The 22,637-nt window shown below is 34.4% G+C and overlaps 1 protein-coding gene and 1 non-coding gene across 2 annotated transcripts in view; both read left to right on the forward strand.

Moving 5' to 3' along the window:
- Positions 1-22,637, forward strand: part of COL4A5 (collagen type IV alpha 5 chain) — a 247,659-nt gene that overhangs the window by 209,961 nt on the left and 15,061 nt on the right. Inside the window, exons 38-45 of the mRNA XM_052662831.1 lie at positions 8,020-8,146; positions 11,111-11,191; positions 11,820-11,918; positions 12,459-12,509; positions 13,841-14,026; positions 15,747-15,755; positions 19,841-19,849; positions 22,423-22,556. Coding sequence (XP_052518791.1) covers positions 8,020-8,146; positions 11,111-11,191; positions 11,820-11,918; positions 12,459-12,509; positions 13,841-14,026; positions 15,747-15,755; positions 19,841-19,849; positions 22,423-22,556 — 696 coding nt within the window. The remainder of the gene's footprint in view (positions 1-8,019; positions 8,147-11,110; positions 11,192-11,819; positions 11,919-12,458; positions 12,510-13,840; positions 14,027-15,746; positions 15,756-19,840; positions 19,850-22,422; positions 22,557-22,637) is intronic.
- Positions 1,655-1,865, forward strand: LOC128070697 (small nucleolar RNA U3). Its single transcript, XR_008201669.1, has one exon. It is a non-coding gene; the product is annotated as a small nucleolar RNA U3 (small nucleolar RNA).

Genomic DNA, 22,637 nt, shown 5'->3' on the forward strand with positions numbered 1-22,637 from the left:
GGGAGCTCAAACCGGGTGCTCTGTGAGGGGAAGGATGGTGTGGGAGGGAGGTTCAAGAGGGAGGGGCATATGTATACCTGTGGCTGATTCATGTTGATGTACGGCAGAAATCAACACAATATGAAAAGTAATTATCCTCCAGTTAAAAGTTTAAAAAATGGCTTTCTAGTCTTATAGTGCTACTATTTTGGTTAGTTAGTTTCACAGTGTTAAATTTGACTCATCAGGGATGATATATATTCCATTTTCAGTTATATGAAAAGTTCCCAACAAACAAAAGTCTAGAACCAGATAGTGTCATTGGTGAGTTCTACCAAAAGTTTAAAGACGAATTAATACCAATCCTTCTCAAACTCTTCCCAAAAAATAGAGGACAAAGGAACATTTCCAAATTAATTTTATGAAGCCAGCATTACCCTGATACCAAAATCACACAAAGACACCACAAAAGAGAAAATTACACTATTAAACATAGATGAAAAAATCCTCAATAAAATGTTAGTAAACCAAACTCTAATGCATTAAAAGGATCATACACCATTATTGAGAGGAATTTATTCCAGAGTTGCAAGGATGGCTCAACTTCTGTAAATCAAGCTATATGATATACTACGTTAACAAAATGAAGGATAAAAATCATATGATCCTCACAATAGATGCAGAAAAGCATTTGAAAAAATGCAACACCCACATATGATTTTTTTTAAAGAAGTAGGCATATAGGGAGCGTACCTCAGCATAATAAAGGCCATACAAGATAAGCCCACAATTAGCATCATTCTCAGTGGTGAAAACTTGAAAACTTTTCCTCTAAGATATTCAACATAGCATTGGAAGTCCTAGCCAGAGCAATTAGGCTAGGAAAAGAAGTAAAGAGCAATCAAATAAAAAAGGAAGAACTAAAACTGTTCCTATTTGCAAGTGACATATTATATATTTAAAAAACAAAAAAACTATTAGAATAAACAAATTCAATTTGTAGGATGCCAAATAAATATTTTAAAAATCTGTTGTGTTTCTATACACTAATTGAATTAGCAGAAAGAAAACCTGAGAAAACAATTCCATTTATCACTGCATCCAAAAGAATAAAAGATCTAGGGATAAATTTAACAAAGGGACCTGTCCACTGAAAACTGTAAGACATTGATAAAAAAAATTGAAAAAGACATAAACAAAAGTAAAGATATTCCATGCTTATGGATTGGAAAAAATAATGTTAAAATGTCCATTCTACCAAAGCAATCTATAGATTCACTGCAATCCTTATAAAATTCCAATGACATTTTTCACAAAATAGAACAAACAATCCTAAAATTTGTATAGAATCATAAAAGACCCCCAAATAGCCAAAGAGAGCATCAAGTCGTGTCCAACTTTTGCAACCCCATGGACTGTAGCCTGCCACGCTTCTCTGTCCATGGGATTCTCCAGGCAAGAATACTGGGTTGGGTTGCCATTTCTTTTTCCAGGGGATCTTCCCAACCCAGGAATCAAACCCAGGTCTCCAGCATTGCAGGCAGATTCTTTACTGACTGAGCTGTGTGGGAAGCACCCAGAATAGCCAAAGCAATAGAAAAATGGACAAAACTGGAGACATCATACTCCCTGCGTTGAAACTATATTTCAAACCTATAATTATCAAAACAGGATGAAGACTATACTCTCTAGGATCATTTCTGTAGTTTGTTACTAGAGAAGTTTCTCTGAATGTGTGGACTACCCAAAACCACAAGGAGGAGGCACAGCAGTCTCTCCTGAATATGAAGCCAGCTCTTGGTGTTGCTTCTGCAACTGCCATTAGTCACTGATGATTGTTCTCTTCCTTTCGGAGAGTAAGAAGGAAAGAAGGTTGTCTGAGCAGAAAGAAAACAAACAGTATGAAATTCACACAAAATGAACGCATAGATCAATGGAGCAGAATAGATGTCCCACAAATATACCCAAGCATGTATGGTCAATTAACTTATAACAAAGAAGCCAAGATTATACAGTGGAGAAGGGACAGTCTCTTCAATAAATGGTGTTGGGAAAATTGGACAGCCACATGCAAAAAAAAGGAAGAAACTGGAGCACTATCTTACATCATACACAAATATCAACTCAAGATAGATCAAAGATTTGAACATAAGACCTGAGACCATAAAACTAAAAGAAAACACAGATAGTAAACTCCTTGACACTGGTCTTAGCAATGAGCTTTTTAACTGGACACCAAAGCAAAGGCAACAAAAGCAAGAAGAAATAAATTAGTGGGATTACATCAAACTAAAATAGTTCTGCACAGGAAAGGAAACCAACAAAATGAAAAGACAAGCTACTAAATGGGAAAAAATTTTCCAAGTCATATATCTGATTAGAGGTTAGTATCCAAGAATACATGGAAGAAATGTACAAAAAAGATTTTCACGACCCAGATAATCATGATGATGTGATCACTAATCTAAAGCCAGACATCTTGGAATGTGAAGTCAAGTGGACCTTAGAAAGCACCACTACGAACAAAGCTAGTGGAGGTGATGGAATTCCAGTTGAGCTGTTTCAAATCCTGAAAGATGATGCTGTGAAAGTGCTGCACTCAATATGCCAGCAAATTTGGAAAACTCAGCAGTGGCTGCAGGACTGGAAAAGGTCAGTATTCATTCCAGTTCCAAAGAAAGGCAATGCCAAAGAATGCTAAAACTACCGCACAATTGCACTCATCTCACACGCTAGTAAAGTAATGCTCAAAATTCTCCAAGCCAGGCTTCAGCAATACGTGAACCGTGAACTCCCTGATGTTCAAGCTGGTTTTAGAAAAGGCAGAGGAACCAGAGATCAAATTGCCAACATCCGCTGCATCATCGAAAAAGCAAAAGAGTTCCAGAAAAACATCTATTTCTGCTTTACTGACTATGCTAAAGGCTTTGACTGTGTGGATCACAATAAACTGTGGAAAATTCTGAGAGAGATGGGAATACCAGAACACCTGACCTGCCTCTTGAGAAATCTGTATGCAGGTCAGGAAGCAACAGTTAGAACTGGACATGGAACAACAGACTGGTTCCAAATAGGAAAAGGAGTGCGTCAAGGCTGTATATTGTCACCCTGCTTATTTAACTTCTATGCAGAGTACATCATGAGAAACGCTGGGCTGGAAGAAACACAGCTGGAATCAAGATTTCCAGGAGAAATATCAATAACCTGAGATATGCAGATGACACCACTCTTATGACAGAAAGTGAAGAGGAGCTAAAAAGCCTCTTGATGAAAGTGAAAGAGGAGAGTGAAAAAGTTGGCTTAAAGCTCAACATTCAGAAAATGAAGATCATGGGATCTGGTCCCATCACTTCATGGGAAATAGATGGGGAAACAGTAGAAACAGTGTCAGACTTTATTTTGGGGGGCTCCAAAATCACTGCAGATGGTGACTGCAGCCATGAAATTAAGAGATGCTTACTCCTTGGAAGAAAAGTTATGACCAACCTAGATAGCATATTCAAAAGCAGAGACATTACTTTGCCGACTAAGGTCCATCTAGTCAAGGCTATGGTTTTTCCAGTGGTCATATATGGATATGAGAATAGGACTGTGAAGAAGGCTGAATGCTGAAAAATTGATGCTTTTAAACTGTGGTGTTGGAGAAGACTCTTGAGGGTCCCTTGGACTGCAAGGAGATCCAACCAGTCCATTCTGAAGGAGATCAGCCCTGGGATTTCTTTGGAAGGAATGATGCTAAAGCTGAAGCTCCAGTACTTTGGCCACCTCATGTGAAGAGTTGACTCATTGGAAAAGACCCTGAAGCTGGGAGGGATTGGGGGCAGGAGGAGAAGGGGACGACAGAGGATGAGATGGCTGGATGGCATCACGGACTCAATGGACGTGAGTCTGAGTGAACTCTGGGAGATGGTGATGGACAGGGAGGCCTGGCGTGCTGCAATTCATGGGGTCGCAAAGAGTCGGACACGACTGAGCGACTGAACTGAACTGAACTGAACTGATCCAAAATATATAAAGAACTGAAATAACTCAATAACAAAAAACCAATCTGATTAAATAATGAGCATAGACTCTGAACAGACATTTTTTTCTAATAAGGCGTACATATGGCCATCAAGTACATGTAAAGGTTCTCAGTATCACTAATCATCAGGAAAATGCAAATCAAAGTCATAATGGGATCTCACCTCATACCTTTTTGAATGATTATTATCAAAAAAAAAATAAGTGCTGGCAAAGATGTGGAGAAAAGGAACCCTTGCCTACTGTTGGTGGGACTGTAAATATGTGCAGCCACTATGGTAAACACTACCAAGGTTCCTCATAAATTAAAAAATAGAACCATACCATATGATCCAGCAGCTCCCCTTCTGGGTATTTATCCAGAGAATAACTGGAAAAGATATTTGCACTCCTCTGTTCATTGCAGTATTTACAATAGCCACGCTGTGGAAGCAAGCTGAATGTCCACTGACAGATGAACGGATAAAGAAGTAATGTATAAAAAAGAATGAAATCTTGCTATTTGTGATAACTTAGATGGACCTTGAGGGTATTATCCTAAATGAAATAAGTCAAAGACATACCATATGATATCATTTATATGTGGAATCTAAAACCAAATAAAGTCAAAACAATAAAACAAACAAAAACCAAGTACATGGGTACAGAGAATATATTGGTGGTTGCTAGAGGCAGGGGTGGGTGGAGGTGGGTGAAATAGATGAAAGGGGTTAACAAGTAGAAACTCCTAGCAATAAAATAAGTAAGTGATGGGGATATACTATATAGCATGGTGACTATAGTTAATAATTCTATACTGTATATTCAAAATTGTTTAAAACTTTTCATCATTTTCATCACAAGAACAAAAAATGTATAACTATGTAAAAATTAGTATTAACTGAATTTACCATGATGATCATTTCATCATATATATGAATACTGAATCATTATGTTATACACCTGAAAATAATGTCAATTATATCTAAATTTTAGAAGAGTTATATCAAAGCTTGATATTAGAATAAATGTAAATACATATGGTTTAAGTATATTTAAGTCATGCCTTCATCTCACACGCTAGTAAAGCAATGCTCAAAATTCTCCAAGCCAGGCTTCAGCAATATGTCAACCGTGAACTTCCAGATGTTCAAGCTGGTTTTAGAAAAGGCAGAGGAACCAGAGATCAAATTGCCAACATCCTCTGCATCATCGAAAAAGCAAGAGAGTTCCAGAAGAACATCTACTCTGCTTTATTGACTATGCTAAAGCCTTTGACTGTGTGGATCACAATAACCTGTGGAAAATTCTGAAAGAGATGGAATACCAGACCACCTGACCTGCCTCTTGAGAAATCTGTATGCAGGTCAGGAAGCAACAGTTAGAACTGGACATGGAACAACAGACTGGTTCCAAATAGGAAAAGGAGTGCGTCAAGGCTGTATATTGTCACCCTGCTTATTTAACTTATATGCAGAGTACATCATGAGAAATGCTGGGCTGGAAGAAGCACAAGCTGAAATCAAGATTGCTGGGAGAAATATCAATAACCTCAGATATACAGATGACACCACTCTTATGACAGAAAGTGAAGAGGAGCTAAAAAGCCTCTTGATGAAAGTGAAAGAGGAGAGTGAAAAAGTTGGCTTAAAGCCCAACATTCAGAAAACGAAGATCATGGCATCTGGTCCCATCATGTCATGGGAAATAGATGGGGAAACAGTGGAAACAGTGTCAGACTTCATTTTCTGGGGCTCCAAAATCACTGCAGATGGTGACTGCAGCCATGAAATTAAGAGATGCTTACTCCTTGGAAGGAAAGTTATGACCAACCTAGATAGCGTATTCAAAAGCAGAAACATTACTTTGCCAACAAAGGTCGCTTTAGTCAAGGCTATGGTTTTTCCAGTGGTGATGTATGGATGTGAGAGTTGGACTGTGAAGAAAACTGAGCGCCGAAGAATTGATGCTTTTGAACTGTGGTGTTGGAGAAGACTCTTGAGAGTCCTTTGGACTGCAAGGAGATCCAACCAATCCATTCTAAAGATCATTGGATATTCATTGGAAGGAAGGACTGATGCTAAAGCTGAAACTCCAGTACTTTGGCCACCTCATGCAAAGAGTTGACTCAGTGGAAAAGACCCTGATGCTGGGAGGGATTGGGGGCAGGAGGAGAAGGGGACGACAGAGGATGAGATGGCTGGATGGCATCACGGACTCGATGGACGTGAGTCTGAGTGAACTCTGGGAGATGGTGATGGACAGGGAGGCCTGGCGTGCTGTGATTCATGGAGTCGCAAAGAGTCGGACATGACTGAGCAACTGAACTGAACTGAAGTCATGCCTAGCTTTTGCTGAGAGTATTACATAGACTATAATTTTCCCTTCTCAGAATGATATACAGGATTCTTGGCCAGTTTGTTGATTTTCTGAGTGCTCTCTTCTTTTTTCACGTCTTGTGTATATTTTTTTGAAACTCATTATTTTTTTCTGCAAGTGTATAAATAATAAAAGCTTAGATGAAACTTAAGTGAGAAAATTTTAGTCCTTTTCAGAAGTTCTAGTGAAATCTTTACTTTCTTTTTTACAGTTTAGTTGGTTTGAAGGAGTAAGGCCATAGGGTGGTAAGAAGAACTGTATTAGGAAACAAGTACTGTTTGAAACTGCAATATGGGGTTTTTTGTAGAATTTAACATACTTTATTATAAATAATCAAAAGTTTGTTACTGCCTTGCATGTTTACCACTAGCAGGATAATGTCATTTTCTTCTTTTTTAATTTTGATATATAAATATCATTGGTTCATGAATAACAAGAATTATGATACTTTATTCAATGATTTTTGTGTAAATGCCTAAGATGGAACCAGTTCAATCCAAATTTTAATTGTATACCTATTATGTGTGTAAAAATGTGCCACATGTTTGATTTATAAGTGTTCAGAAAAAAATACATGTATTCCAAGTGCGAGATTGTTAACTTTTAAAAAAATAGGATGTAAGGAGAAAAGTCATTCCTTTAAAAAGCTTTTAACATAATGTGGAAACATTTGAGTCACAAATAAATGATCTTATGCACCTAGACAAACATAAGCACTAAATGAAGAAGGAAATATTCAGTAGGTGATGTTGAATACTTTGTTGGACAGGTCACGGTCCTCATGAGCAGAGCAGGGAACACTGTGGTAGATTTAGTGTTATCATATATATTCACACTGTTATTGAGAAAAATTATTTTAATTGTGAAAATGGGCATGAATTCTTCTAAGGCTTTATTAGAAGAAAACAATGCAAATGTTTGTTGAGCAAAAGTAGCTATATATGAATTATCTCTGACCACAAAGAAGTTTTCAATGTAGTTGAAGAGTTAAGACATGCATATGTGAAACCATTATAAACATAATGGAATAAGAACCTACCCTAATTTTTAGGATAAGCTGTCTTTGTCCTAGAAGTTTTCATGGAAGAAATGGGGATTTTAGATGTCTAGTGAAGAATTCATAGACTTCTTCATGTGAAATTTCTCTTTTACAATAGAACCGACTGTGGTTATTATTTGCCACGCTTATTGTAAGCAATTAATTTCATTGTAGCATGCTAGGGATGATGATCACATGTTTTGAAATCAAGCTACCTGGACCCAAATTTGGATTCCACCACTTATTAGCTATATCACTGTAAAATGGGAATAATAGTATCTTTCTTATAGAGTTATTAGTATTAAAGGGAATAATGCATCTACATTTCATGGGAATAGCATGAGATCTGGAATCTGACAGACCTTGGTTCAAATCCCAATTCTGCTACTTACCAGAGACCTTAGGCACTTGAGTTTCTCTAAGATTTCAATCTTCTCATTTCTAAATGGAGATGATAAAACCTAACTCAAAGGGCTGTTTTGATGATTAAATGAAGCAATTTATGTAAAGCACTTAACAGAATACCTCACATCCAGTAAAAGCTCTATGAGTAATTTTATGTTGTTATATAATCCAAATCATGTAGAGACTTCAGTTTTATCTTTTTATTCATATTTTAGGGTGAACCTGGTCTGCCTGGATACCCAGGGAACCCTGGTACCAAAGGTTCTATGGGAGAAACTGGTTTGCCTGGATTACCAGGGACCCCTGGAGCAAAAGGACAGCCAGGCCTTCCTGGATTCCCTGGTAATACTACTTTTCTTAAATGCTTCTTTCCTTCCTTATTTACTCTAATCTATGTCATAAAGCAACTTCTTAGTTGACAGACCTCTGTTCTATTTCTCAATCAGATACTGACCAGCAATGCAATCTCGAACTATCTCTTTTACTTTTCTTTCCATAGAAAATGAAAATGGGCATTACCAATTCAGCAGCACAATATCCTGTGGGCAGAGAGACTGGTGGAGCATTTTTGAGTCTAACTGCTAGCCACAAGTCAGTTAAGAGGCCTTACTATTTTTGTAGGCGGTAATGTACACTACCGTTGCCTGCTGCTGATTCTCTTAAGAGTGTTGTCCTCAGGCACACAGTGGGTAGCTGTTGGTAGAACAATTATACAGTTTATTCAAATGATAAGGACTGAGTTGTGCAAGCAAAGGGTCTTAGCACTATAATCAAGTAGGTGATCTGAACTTGATAAAGTATCTGCTCTGTTTATGTTTGTGTTTATTTTTTTTTGTTTTGTTTTTTTGTGTGTGTGTTTATTTTTTGTTTGTTTTTTGGATTGCACTGTGGCACAGATGGAGTGGATCTTTGATTATCTTTTCCTTAACCTTTTAATTAAAGTATAGCCTAGATACAGTAAAATGTACAAGAAAATAGATGAATATTTACATGTATATATATATATATATATATATATACACACATGTACCCATCAGACATATCAAGGTATAAAACAATTCTCTTACCACATGAAATTTACCTATGCCCCTTCACAGTGAACCTCCCTCTCCCAGGTAACTACTACTATAACTTCTGTCACTACCAATTAACTTTACCTGTTTTTGAAATTCACATTAATGGAATCATACAGTATATATCTTTGTGTCTAGCTTCTTTCACTCATCATTATGTATATAAGATAAAGTTATCTTGTTACCTGTCAGCAGTTTGGTTTTTTAATTATTGTTCCATAATATTTCATTGAAGAAATAAACCATAATCAATTACCTATTCTCTTCTAAATGGACTTCTGCGTTGTTTCCTGTTTGGAACTGCAAAGAAAAAAGATGCTACTAATATTCTTTAACGTGTGTTTTAGGGGCCTACATACTCAATTCTCTCACACAAAAATTTGTGTGGTAGAATTACTGAACCATAAAGTAGGTATACATTTCAGTTTAGTAGATGGTGTCAGTTTTCCAAATTGGTTTTATACCTTAGAGTCCCACCTGCAATGTATGAATGTCTACGGGTAGTTCCTGGTGGCTTGCCATGATCATATAGTGGTTAGTACTTTATGTTGCGAAGTGTCCAGTTGTCTGTATCCTTACCTCATTTGATATCATCAGTCTTTTTAATTTTAGCAATTTTGGTCAGTATATAGAAGTATCCCAATGAAGTTTAAACTTACATTTTCCTAATGAACAATAACATTAAATATCTTTTCATATACTTATTGGCCATTTGGGTAGCATTTTTATGAAGAGCCTATTCTAAGTCCTTTTGCTCTTATTTAATGAGTTATTTGCCTTTTTTTTTTTTTTTTGGTATTGATTCAGAGCAGTTCTTTATATATTCTGGATATGAGTTCTTTGTCAGATACATGTATTACAAATAGATTCTGTCGCAAATTTGCCTTTCATTCTTAATGCTGTTATGTGATGTTAATTTTAATAAAATCCAATTTCTTTTTTTTTAAGTCTTTTTATTGTTTAGTCACTTAGTTGTGTCCGACTCTTTGCAACCTCATGGACTGTAGACAGGCTTCTCTGTCCATGGGATTCTCCAGGCAAGAATACTGGAGTGGATTGCCATTTCCTTCTCCATTTTAAAGTCTAATTTCTTACTATTCTTTCATGGTTAGTGCTTTTTGTATCTTATTTAAGAAATATTTGCCTACTCAGGTTTATGGAACTATTCTAATTTTTTCTATAGCTTTCACTGTTGAAGGTTTGATATTTAAGTTTATAGTCTGTCTCGAATAAAAATAGTTTTATCATGTGATTAGAGATCAAGGTTCATTTTTTTTTTCATACGAATGTCCAATTGCTCCACACTGTTGTTTTTTTTTTAATTTTAAAGAAACTAAGTTCTTCTTTACTTCTGATCATCAAAAGACACAATTAAAAAATGAATAGGGAAGCTACACATTAGGAGAAAATACTTACAAAACATATATTTCATAAATGACTAATGTCTGAGATATATAAAGAACTTCTGCAACTCAATAATAAGACATGCAGTCCATTTTTTCTAAATGAGGAAAACTTGGAGCAGATATTTCACAAGAGAAGATAAGACGAATGTCCAATAAACACATGCAAAAGTGATCAATATGAGAAATGCAAATTTAAAACCACAATGAAGTATCATTACATTTCTGCCCAAAATGGCTATTATTAAAACAATTGGATCAGTATATGTTATATAAGAACCTGGAGCAGCTGGGATTCCCAAATATTGTTGTTTGTTTATAAATCAGAGCATATAACTATTCTCTGACTCAGCAGTTTCACCCCATCTAAGTATTTATCCAAAGATAAATTAAGACTTGTGTCTACAAAAATACTAGTGCAGAGATATTTATAGAAGCATTACTCATAATAGCTAAGTAGACCAGGTTTCCATAAATACAATAGTGTTCATAATAGCTAAAACCTGACAACAACCCAAATGTTCAACAGTACACGAATGGATTTTTAAAAATTTGATATATCCATATGATAGAATCCTATCAGTTAACTACCAGTATAATATGATGGTAATTATTTTTATTATGAATATATAATAATGCCAGCCTCTGAATAAATCAGTATAAAACTTAAAATTATTCTTAAATCATCAAGCAAACACCAGCAGTATGTTTGGGGGTTTTCTTTCTATTCTTTACTGTTTCTATGCTAACATTCTAAATTGTAGCTTTGAATTGTAGCTCTCAAAGCAATGCAGTTTTTGTTTATCATTAAATTGAGCTCTTTACTCTAGGAACCCCAGGCCTTCCTGGACCAAAAGGTATTAATGGTCCTCCTGGGAACCCTGGCCTTCCAGGAGAACCTGGTCCTGTAGGTAAGAATGAAAACTAAGGGTTTGCCATGCTATAAAATGAAGGCTTTATTCATTTTTGGAAAGTTAAATCACTTCTGGGAGCTGTATGCGTTTTCAAGACAAACATGCTAATCATTCACTCTGTACTACTTGTTAGATACGAAATGAACAATTCTTAATAAGATTTGCTTAAAATTATTATTATGGGAACTTATTTTTCAGGCTCACTTTTTCCAAGGAGAGTTATTTCAGGTATCCTATAATAGTAGATAGAAGCTCTCATTGTTTTAGAATGGCAAAGTGTAGTTTTGCTTGTTTACTATTCTAAGCAAATCACTCCTTTTGGCCCCCTATGAGGCCTATAATTCACCCCACTTCCATCCTCCCCCACACACACACACCTTGCTTTTTTATATATTCTAAAGGTAGCTTAAATGAGAAAGTGAGTTTGAATACTGAGTGGATGATAAAACAGTTCCTTATTCTCATTATCCTTTCTTTTCCACAAGGTTTCATGACTTAAAGAAATGTCCCAGAGACACTCTGTGTTTTGGCTATAATTATTTGAGGCTAAAATTGAAAGAATTGGGAATATAGGAGAAAAAGGAAATTGAGAAGAAAAGTGTAACCTGCTGTACTCTGTTCTTAGGTGGTGGAGGTCGTCCTGGGCCACCAGGGCCTCCAGGTGAAAAAGGCAAACCAGGTCAAGATGGTATTCCTGGACCAGCTGGACAGAAGGGTGAACCAGGTACTATATTTTTTTAATTGTCCTTAATTTTCTAATTTCTTCCTTGTCTACTTTAACTTTTGCCCTTATGTACCCATAGTGAAATTCTTCCTTATCCTCTAAGCTACTATACACTTCTCCCTTGCTAATAACCTTCTTCCTGAGAATATTACCGCACATTTATTGAATCAAGTTGCCTCCCTCTTATGAAAAACTGCATAATCTTTTATTGCTCAATTTTCCATGTCAAGAAGCTACCTAGCTGTTTTTTAACTACTCTGGATGACCTTCTTTCACCATGCAATCTATATAATATATATAAACATATATATATCTGATATGTGTATTTAAAAATATACTTAATACTCATCACAAATAGAATATAAGTTTATATAATTTTTTCATGTTCAAATTGTAGTTCCATGTTGGAAATAAGTCTTCTCCATGTTTCATATGATATACATTGTAGCACTTGCTAAAAACATAAATAATCCAAAAATAATTTCTTCTTATTTCAGTTATTATTATCTGTTTGAAAGTTTTGGGTTTATGTTCTGACAGGTCAACCAGGCTTTGGAATCCCAGGACCCCCTGGACTTCCAGGACTTTCTGGTAAACTTTAACAAAGCATGTTAAATCAGTCAGTAAAAAGATAATATTCTCCAGTACACTTATTTTTCATCTCCACATACAACTCCAGACAACTCAAAGTTAGTGTTACATCTTAAAGCATTTCTTAATTAGCAACTTAGTATACGCTATTGTACTATAAAAAATGCACAATTAAGAAAATTTATATACAGATATCTCTTCATTAACCTCATAAATAAATGTTAAGGAAATGATAAAGAAAGCAAAATTGTAGGAAGCATTAGGTTTCAATAAGTTTTTCTTTTTTTCAGTAATTTTTTAAAAACTCTTTTAGCCAGAAGAAAAATACTTTTTTCTCTCCATGGAAACCAAAACCAAGATAATAAAAGTAAACTGTAGAAATATGTACCAGTCATAAAAATGTCTATTGAAAACTCCATTTTAATTTATAGCTTGCATCTTGGATGGTATGTGTGCACACACATCTAACTCCCTCATTTGTTTTTATTCTCATTGTAAGCCCCAAGCAGTTGATTAAATGACTAAATGTGTACAGATACGTATTTTTATGTTCTGAAATGACCATCAGCTATTTATGGAGGATTTTTTCAAACCACACATAGATCACTTAGAAATTCCTGTATTCCTTTTATGAATCCAACATAAAAATTATTACTCTAATGTACAACTATTATATTGCTCTCTGGCATGTCAGTGGTATAGAAAAGCTGTTGAAAACAGTTTGTCTAGATTGTGATTCCAAATCTTGGATGGAATGGTCTTTGGGGACACACAGCAACCATTGAAATTCCATATCTTTCAATGGTCTCAAAAATTTCTCTCAAAACAAATGGGGGGACACTTGTACACCCATGGCTGATTCATGTCAATGTATGGCAAAACCACCACAATATTATAAAGTAATTAGCTTCCAATTAAAATAAATAATTTAAAAAATATATTTTGTGTTAGGAATTTCCTCTAGCTATCTCTAACCTATTCTTGTAAATATTTTATACTTTTGTTTTTTTCTCCTTTTTTTCCTCCTAACTACTGGTCATGTAATCATTGCCCTATCTCCTAACACAAAGGATATCTTTTAGAATGCAAGTTATTATTGTTTCTATATTTCTATACATACTCTAACAAATAAATAGTTCTGATAACAGATAAACCTAAAATAGAAAAAATGAGTTTTCTGGATGGGGTGGGGATTTGGTAGGAGGTAGAAATGACCTTAGTAAATTCCGTTATTTTTTCTAATAAGTGGGAGTAGCTTTAGTCTTACAGGCAAGCCTAATTAGTATTCAGTATCACTTAATATGTTCTATAACATGACTTTGCTTTCATAGGTCAAAAGGGTGATGAAGGATTACCTGGCATTCCAGGAAACCCTGGCCTTCCAGGTCCAAAGGGTGAACCAGGCTTTCATGGTTTCCCTGGTCTGCAGGGTCCCCCAGGCCCTCCTGGTTCTCCAGGTCCAGCTCTGGAAGGCCCTAAAGGCAGCCCTGGACCCCAAGGTCCTCCTGGGAGACCAGGTATGTACATGAGTGGTAGGGGAATGGTCTATTTATTAGTCCATTTTTGCTGGCAGGTTATTCAGTCTTTAGGACGTTAAAATCTGCAATCCAAAGAACTTCTTAAAAAGAAATAGCTTGTTTTATTCCTGGCTCCATCAATTTCCATGGCATCTAATAATTCTTTTCAGTAATGTATTTTATCATTTACTTAAAGCTGAACTAAAACAAACCAACTTGGAGGAAAAAAAGGAAATAGTGAATTTATTAGTCTTTTTATTAAACATAAAGCTATACTGAGGGAAAAAAAAAACTATACTGATAACCTGACAGCAAAATGCCAGCTGCGTTTTTTAATGTGAGCTTCTCAGCATGTTATCACAGAAATCATTTTAGTGATCACCCAATAGATGCTTGTGGTCCATACCAAAAATGTTGCTATGGTTCTGTCATATGATCAGCACATGTCACTAAGCACAATAAAAATTTTTATCTTCTCTAGGAGCTAGGCAATCAAATTTATCTTCAACATCACAGCATGATTAAATTGAATAGTGATCTCTTCATACCAGCTTCATGTCTATACCTCATTTGTCTTGTGTTAACTGCTCTAATAGTCTCAGTTTTGCATCCAATGTTCACTTTTCCTTTTGTGTTTGTGCTGTTTCATTTCATTTTAGTAAGTTTGGAAATGTTCATTTTCATTCTGGATTAATGTTGCTGAGCCCAATCACTGGAGATAGATTATTAACAGATACTTGAGATTTAATATTCAGTTTTTAAATTTCTAATTATTGAAAATTTGGCCTCATTGACTTTTTTAAAGTAAGATAAATGTAAAATTAAAGAAACAAAAAAATTGCCTTTTTATCCTTTGAAGGCCTGACTCATTTTTATAATGTATTTAAAAGTGCACATTTCCATAAACTCTGAAGTGATTGCAGTCAGTTTTAATAAGATATTCTGTAAAAACATGAATCAATGGGATCACACACTTTGTTCAGAAGATCATTTTCAAAACCAGATTTTATCTGATCTGACTATTTATAGAAGGTATTATTTAAAGTTTTCCTTTGCTTTACTATTGAAGAAAATCAGTGAAGCTCTCAGCTATGTTAATTCTCTTGCATGTAATGTAAAGCATTGACACGAATATCTTGCTTGGTTATGCATGTAATAATTCAAATAAACCAAACTATTCTCCTTTTTAGTATTTTAATCAGCACTGTGGCTATTTATTATCAGTAATTGAGTTCAGTGTTGAAAATTATTTTGAAATATGTCAACATAAAGACATCATTCATAAAAGTTTTTTTAAATTACCATTTCTAAGAGAAATAATAACAAAAGTAGTCAGAAGAACACATATCTGATGAGTATTTGTAACCTTTCAACAAGTTCATAAACTACAAATTAAAATGGAATTTTAAACCCAGTTGCTCTTATAATTGATTGTTGTTGTCTACACTTATAGTAATGATTATTATAAGAATGATTTTTGGCTTTTCAAAATATGTCACATGTGCTGTTTTTATTTTTATGTTGATGTGAAGTGGTGATAATTTGGTTTATATACAGATGCATGAATATAAACTTGCAGAGTATTCTTTTATTGAATTAAAGTTTAACTTGAAAAAAATTAGTGTAATGCTTTAGTTTCTTGATATTTCTAACAATTTTGATATTTTTCCTTTTTGTTAATGATGACATTGGGCCTTGGTGAACTTTGATCCCTATCCAGGTCCTACAGGTTAGCTCCTTAACTCCAAAGTAGTATCTGCATGAAATATGAAACTTTTTCTTTTATTTATATATATATTTATATGTATGTATATATTATTTATATACACATATGTATGTATATGTGTATATATAGGTATATATACACCTTTGTCTAATGTTTTCAAGTATTTGAATATATTTTAAGAGCATATATGCCAATTCAGTTCTTACATGTTGGTCTATCTCTGAAAGTTGTTAGGAATTTGTACAGTCCAGTTTTTCTGTCTATTGGAATAAGTCAAAATAACCTACTTAGAAAAACTGATTTATCATTTTAAAATTTATATATTTATGTTTTTTTAGTTGGAAATTTATAGTATTCAAAACTATATTGTATACTATTTTATACTTTCTGTGTATTTCCTATTTTTGCTTCATATCTGCTAATATTATTGAAATTAAACTATTCTTCAAAAAGATATTTTTTAAAGAATAATATATATTATCAGATCCTGCAAATAGCAATTCTTGATGAACCATACCTCTTATAACTTTTCAAACCATCCCACCTTCACATTTTTGTTTGTCACAAAGTTCTAAATTCTGCTATATGTAAATGGACTAATAGGTTCAGAGTAAAAAAAAAAATTTAGTGTAACCACCAAAGATTAGAAACCTCTTAATCTTGTTTTCATCCTATACATATAAACAGTACACACCTAGAAATAGTTACCAAGAGCTGCCCATTAGAAAATTGCTGATTCATATTAAAAGATTTTCACCTAATCAGAAGTAAAAAGAATCACAAATATCTGAATGTGTTTATTATTCAAGATAAAGAGCCCTTTTCACATTTCTGAGGAGCAGCTAAAAGGGGAAAAAGTATAATCCTGAGTTCTAGCTACTGGGAATGGCAGGAAATTTTCTCTTCTTATTATTTTAAAGTTTATACTTTTTCAAGATGCTTTTTAGGAAGCATTCTATCTCTATCTGAATTGATTCCTTAATTTATTACTACCCCACAAACCCATTATTTCATATAACCATATAGTATCACTCCAGAAAGTTTTACATTAGTCAAACAGATATTCACTAGATACTAGCTAATGGTAGTAAGACAGGTTTTATTCAAGACTATTGCATTAGAGGAAAGACTATTGCAATAGGAAAGAGAGACTGAGCTCAGGTCCGAGTACAACAAGGTCAAATGGGGATTTTATTCAACTAGCAGAGTAAAGGACTCAGTGGATGAAAAATTACTAAAAGACATCAGGGGTAAACAACATCGGGGTAAACAGATTCTTGCTAAATTGGCCTATTAGAGTTCTCACCAAAGGTAGTCTAAGGCCTATTAGGGTCCTTGCAGTCTTGCCAGAGTCTTGCTAGAGTCTTGCTAAAGGCAGTCTAAGGACTTAGACATTAAGGATGAGGAATAAGGAACTTGATCAGATATCAGGGGCGGGGGCAGGGGAAACTCACCCTAAACTGACTTAGCAAGATTCTTGCTAACAGTGGACTCAACAGACCAAGGACAGGGCCCAAGGAGTAACGCATAATTGAGAACAGGGCTCAGAGGAATCTGTCTAACGTTTAGTCACAGGTGAGAAAACTAAGGCCCAAAGAAGTGAATAAGCTTGCTCAAGATCATATTATTAGTTACTGGCATAGCAGGGAATCTGGCTTCGGGTTCCCCAGTACTTAGTTAAGTGTCTGTTCTACTAGTAAAACGTATCATCTTTCCACACAGACAGCTACATATCTTGATGCTTATGATCTGGCCTCTTATTCTAGTTATAAATATGATAAGTGAGTAAACAAAGCTGCTTCTGCCATTTTAGGAGACTTTTAGCATAGCAGACTGGGCCTTGCCTTTGCTTTTTTGTTTTCTGTTAACTCTAAATCTCCATCAACCCCTACTAACTGTTTCTTGTGTTTTCCTAAATGGATGTCATCAAAAAGATTAAGACAAATGCATGCTATTTAACTATTGCCAAGATAAAGAGAAGACTAGGGTATACTTTGAAGTAATTTTGAGTCCTCCCCTGTCTGACTTGCATAGAAGTTGCTGCCTTTGATCACTTCCAGACTTTACTGTCAGCTACAAGATTATTTTCTTCCAAGGACCTAGAATATATTCAGAGAAAAAAAAAAAAAAAAAGGAAAGTAGCCCCATTAGTTTAAAACTGATTTGACAACTTATTTACAAGATGTACTCTAAATTATATAGTTATTGGAACCCGGTATCTGTAGTATTCTCTTCTTTGCAGCAATTGAAGACTGCAACCCTAAGTGGAAACTGGATTTAAAATTTACCAATCAATTCATTAGCTTATCTTTAATTATTACTACTCATGTATAAGAGATTTTTTGTTTTGTTTTTCAGTTAAACTTTGTTAGGTCATTTGAGAAATAATTAATTTAGAAACTCGTGTACAAAATTGACTTGGCATATAACTCATTAAAATGTTACCTTTTAGAAATTGAAGTCTTAGAAGTTTTGCTATGATATGATCTGAAGTTTTCCTTGTTACTTAGACTGAAATATCATATATTTCAATGACATATTTTTCTAAGAGTTCTTGTTTGGGTCCTTCTATAGCAAACACATATATAAAATGTCTTTACTCAAACTCTGAATTATCTTAAGTAGAAATTCTAATTTATCTAGCTAATAGTGTTGCCAGACTCTGCTCAAAGTGTTGTCTTGAGTCAGTTTGCTGTATGTGATTTAGAAACCATTTAAACAAACAGAAGCTGATTTTTTGGCCTCCTGGATTTCAAATTGTCAAATGCTTTAAGAGTCTTATTACTTGGTATAGTAATGTTTTATATTTATATGACATACCATCATTTATATCATGCTCCTTGAAGGCAGAGTTTGGGTCTAGCTAATCTTTGTGTTCCCTGTATCATCTTGCACATGGCAGGTCAACATTTTAAAAAATATATTTGATCTTTAAAACGACTCTGAAGGAGATTAGGGTAGACAACACTATTCCCATTGTGTGGGTGAGAAAACAAGCTCAGAGAGATTGAATTGCCCAGAATCTCATAGATATAAGTAAGTAGTAGAGCGAAGAATAAATCCTCGGTCTTCTAATTTCTAGGATTCAGTATGCTAGTACAATTTATTCTCTCTGCAAACCTCAACCTATAAATCATAGCAAGACTTGTAAGAAAAGGAAATTGGGTTTATAGTCAATTAACATTAACCAAGAGTTGTCCTGTTTATAGGCTTTTTATCTTTTTAACGATCCTTCTTTTAATAGTTAATAGTCTAATTTCATATGTACATCAAATAATATAAAGTAAATGTGATATTTTCTGTAGTTTGGGGTGGGATATTGCATGCCAAAATATTTTTGAAGGGCCCCTTCAGTGATGGTCTTCACATCTTTGGAAAATTCTACCCTTAGTTTTCAAGTTCAATGGTGAGCAAACATATATTGTTTTTTTTCTCTTTGAGTATATTACAAGTAATAATGCAAGAGAAGAAAGCTTCTTGATGGATTATTTTTAAAAATCATGATCTGTCTTCATGGAATGATTTTCAAAGAAGACAAACAAAAGTACAGTTGGTAATGGCCATTGTATCTTTGTATTTTAATTTCTCTATTAGGTCATCTGTGATCTTTGTTTATTTGCCTTGTAAGGTCTTTAACTGTAGCTCCTTGGAGCAGTCTGCCTATACCAACAAATTTGCACCTTGTGTTTTTGCTAAAGAGTGGCAGAGGCCAAGATAAACTTTTACCCAAAAGTTTTACCCAAAGGAGTAGAAGGCTATCAATGAAGTGGTACTCCCTTTCCAACTTTCATATTTTGAGGTTCTAACTTTTGGAAAGCCACTGTAGCATTTCATTTGAAATAATGAAGACTAGCAGCTTATTTCATAGAATAAGCTCTATTTTAAAATATTTGGCTCTCTATACTCCTGTATGGTTCTGTTTGCATACTGATTACGCTGTAGGTGTAAGAAATGCTGGCAAAGAGAATTATTGTTTAACTTGTGCTATAATGTGAACCACTTCTAACTCATAATCTTATTTTGTACTGTGTGATGTCTGATACTGCTAACATCGATCTTTGGGCTTTGGTGAACTCTGATCTTCCCAGGTTTTCAAGGTTAGACTGGTCAATTTTTTTTTTTTAATGCTTTGTATGTGTGACAAGAGAAATGCACTTTTTTTTGCTATAATTCAGAAGTCATTGAAGAGTGCTGTTATCCTCAAATACTACGTGCTCTGGTATTTAACATTTTGGTGAAGGTAATGTGACTTGTTTATAATCAAGTTTGAAATGACATTAGGTCTTTGTGGTTTCAATTTTTTATAATAGGTAATTCATACATAGGCACATATTGAATTTTAAATGGAAATACACTTATTTTTGTATTTAAGATGCATTATTTAGGCAGGCATCTGACCCATTTGTAACCTTTGTGTGTTGATTTTATTTCCTGGAAGTTTTTTTTTGCCTGAGATTGATCAGAGCTGTGTTTTCACGGCTATTTTCAATAATGAAAGAGGGTAACTATCAAGTATTGTTATAAATAAAACTTTCATGCCCCTTGTGTTATTAGCAAATCAGTAATTTAAATTTGAGAGACACTAGAACAATAGGTCTGAATCAATAACATGTAAATATACCCAAAATTCCTTTTAATTGCAAACAGAACAATGCCCAAAACATGCCTACTTTTTTTTTTTTTTATTTCAAATGATACGTGTTCTGATTACTTTTCAGATTGGGGAGAGAAGAATAAAATGTTCCTTTTTTTTCTCCTTTTAATCTTACCCTAGTCACTGGTAGATTGATTCACAGATACTTTACTTTTCTCTTAATAATCTGATTTGCTACCTGATTTCTATTCTACATTACACATTATAGAAGAAGGTAACAATTTTTCTCAGAAAACCCTACCAAGGGGTTTGAACTCAATAATTGTTTTTATTTGTTTAAATTCAAAATACCCAACCCTTTCTTTATGACTGGAAAGGGAATTTCTGAGAGTGTCTGGTTGCTGGGCTAGAGTGACTATATGATTTAAACTGTTTAAAGATAAATGATTGTTGTACTGTTGTGAACCTGCTTCCTCTTTCTCGACAGTATTATATTATGAAATCACATAGAAATAGCCGAAAGATTAAAAACAGGTTCATATTTTAAAATATGTTCTTACCTTCAGTTTTACTAGTAATGAAGATAATAATAATTGTTTTAAAATTCTTATATAATTCTTACTATGTGCCAGGCACTGTGTTTATAGGTATTATCTTATTTAATTCTTGGAACAGCCTGATAAAGTAGGTACTATTCTTATTTCCATTTTAAAGAAGTTGAAATTGAGGCCAAGGTGATGAATAAAACTTACAGAGGTCAAATAGCTAATGATTGATTAATGAGTCCAGCATTCATGATCTCTAAGCCATGCTGCCATGAAGCCGTTGATTCTGAGTCATAAGAGTACTGGAAAGGATGGGATCAAAAATGTGACCTTTTGTCTGTATGTAAACATGAATTCAGTATTCTAAATTCATATGCCTGTGAAATTTCCTTTAAAAATAAACTCTACATATTTTCCTTTTTTTGAAACCAGTGAAAAACTAAGATTACTAGAGGAGAGAAGGTATAGGTGCTCACTATGTACTGTTCATTATTTGGGACTTTGTAATTATTTTCTTAAGACAGGGCTATTTAGTCTCCACCTCAGCACTCTGCAGGCAAGATAGCTATTTCCCACCTAGTGAGGAAAAATGTGGCTATTTATAAGATCTTCTTGGTCACTTGATGAACCTGATATCTTTATTTAGAAGGAACATTTTAAAACGTAGTATAAGGAAGGAGCTTAGCAAAATCCCCTTTTAAATTATTTATTTTATTTATTCAGAAGTTATATGTCAAGTCCTTTATGTTTCTTCAGAAATATTTCAAATGTAAATAATATGAAAACATTTTTAAATTGAGTTAAAAGTACCATATTGACTCCATGAATTTCTGACAATAAAATATCCCCATGTGTTAAGCATATCATTAAAATGAAATTAAGCAATTAGTTTGCTTAAATAACTATCTTAATTGCATAGTAATAGAAACTGAATAAAAGTAACTACTTATAAATAAAGCAACTTTATTTTAATTACAATGAGGCAAATGACGTGAATCCCTGATTGCCCTACAAAATGTGGCCATGAACCAGCAGCTTTAGCTATAGGACACTTTATTTACAGGGCACTTGTTAGAATGGAAATTCCTGGGCCCCTCTCCAGCCTAACAGAATCCAAAACTCTGGGGGTATATCCAAGAATCTATTTTAACAAGCCCTCCTGGGGATTCTGATGCGTTTCCAATTTGAGAACAGTGCTCTATGGTGTCTGTTTTGGTTCACTTAAACAGTTAGGAATTACAGAAGCAATTTTTATTACAATGTCCAAAGTCCTCCCTTTAGATATGAGCTTATTGGATTTAATATATAATAAAACACAAAGTTAAAGAATCTGCAACCCAGTGTTAATAACAAAAAGAACCCAGCCCAGTTTACATTAGAGAGTCAGCATTGATCTATATATTTTAATGTACTCTGGATTTTATTCTGCAAACTAACAGATGACTAAGAGTATTTGGATAATTTAAAAGCCTGACTTTTATGCTGTTCTTATGTTATACTGAAATGTGGCTATTTGTTGTGCATTATCAAGGTCCACCAGGTCCAGAAGGTCCCCGGGGTCTACCTGGAAGTGGGGCTATTAAAGGAGAAAGAGGTAACCCAGGCCAACCTGGGCAACCTGGTTTGCCTGGTTTGAAAGGTGATCAAGGTCCTCCAGGACTCCAGGTAGGAAATAGGAGTAGATATTTGATGAGAAATGGATGTAGGTGTTTGCATTCAAAATGAGAATTCCAAACTGCATTGTTT

The sequence above is a fragment of the Budorcas taxicolor genome, chromosome X (assembly GCF_023091745.1).
Source record: "Budorcas taxicolor isolate Tak-1 chromosome X, Takin1.1, whole genome shotgun sequence".
NCBI lineage: Eukaryota > Metazoa > Chordata > Mammalia > Artiodactyla > Bovidae > Budorcas > Budorcas taxicolor.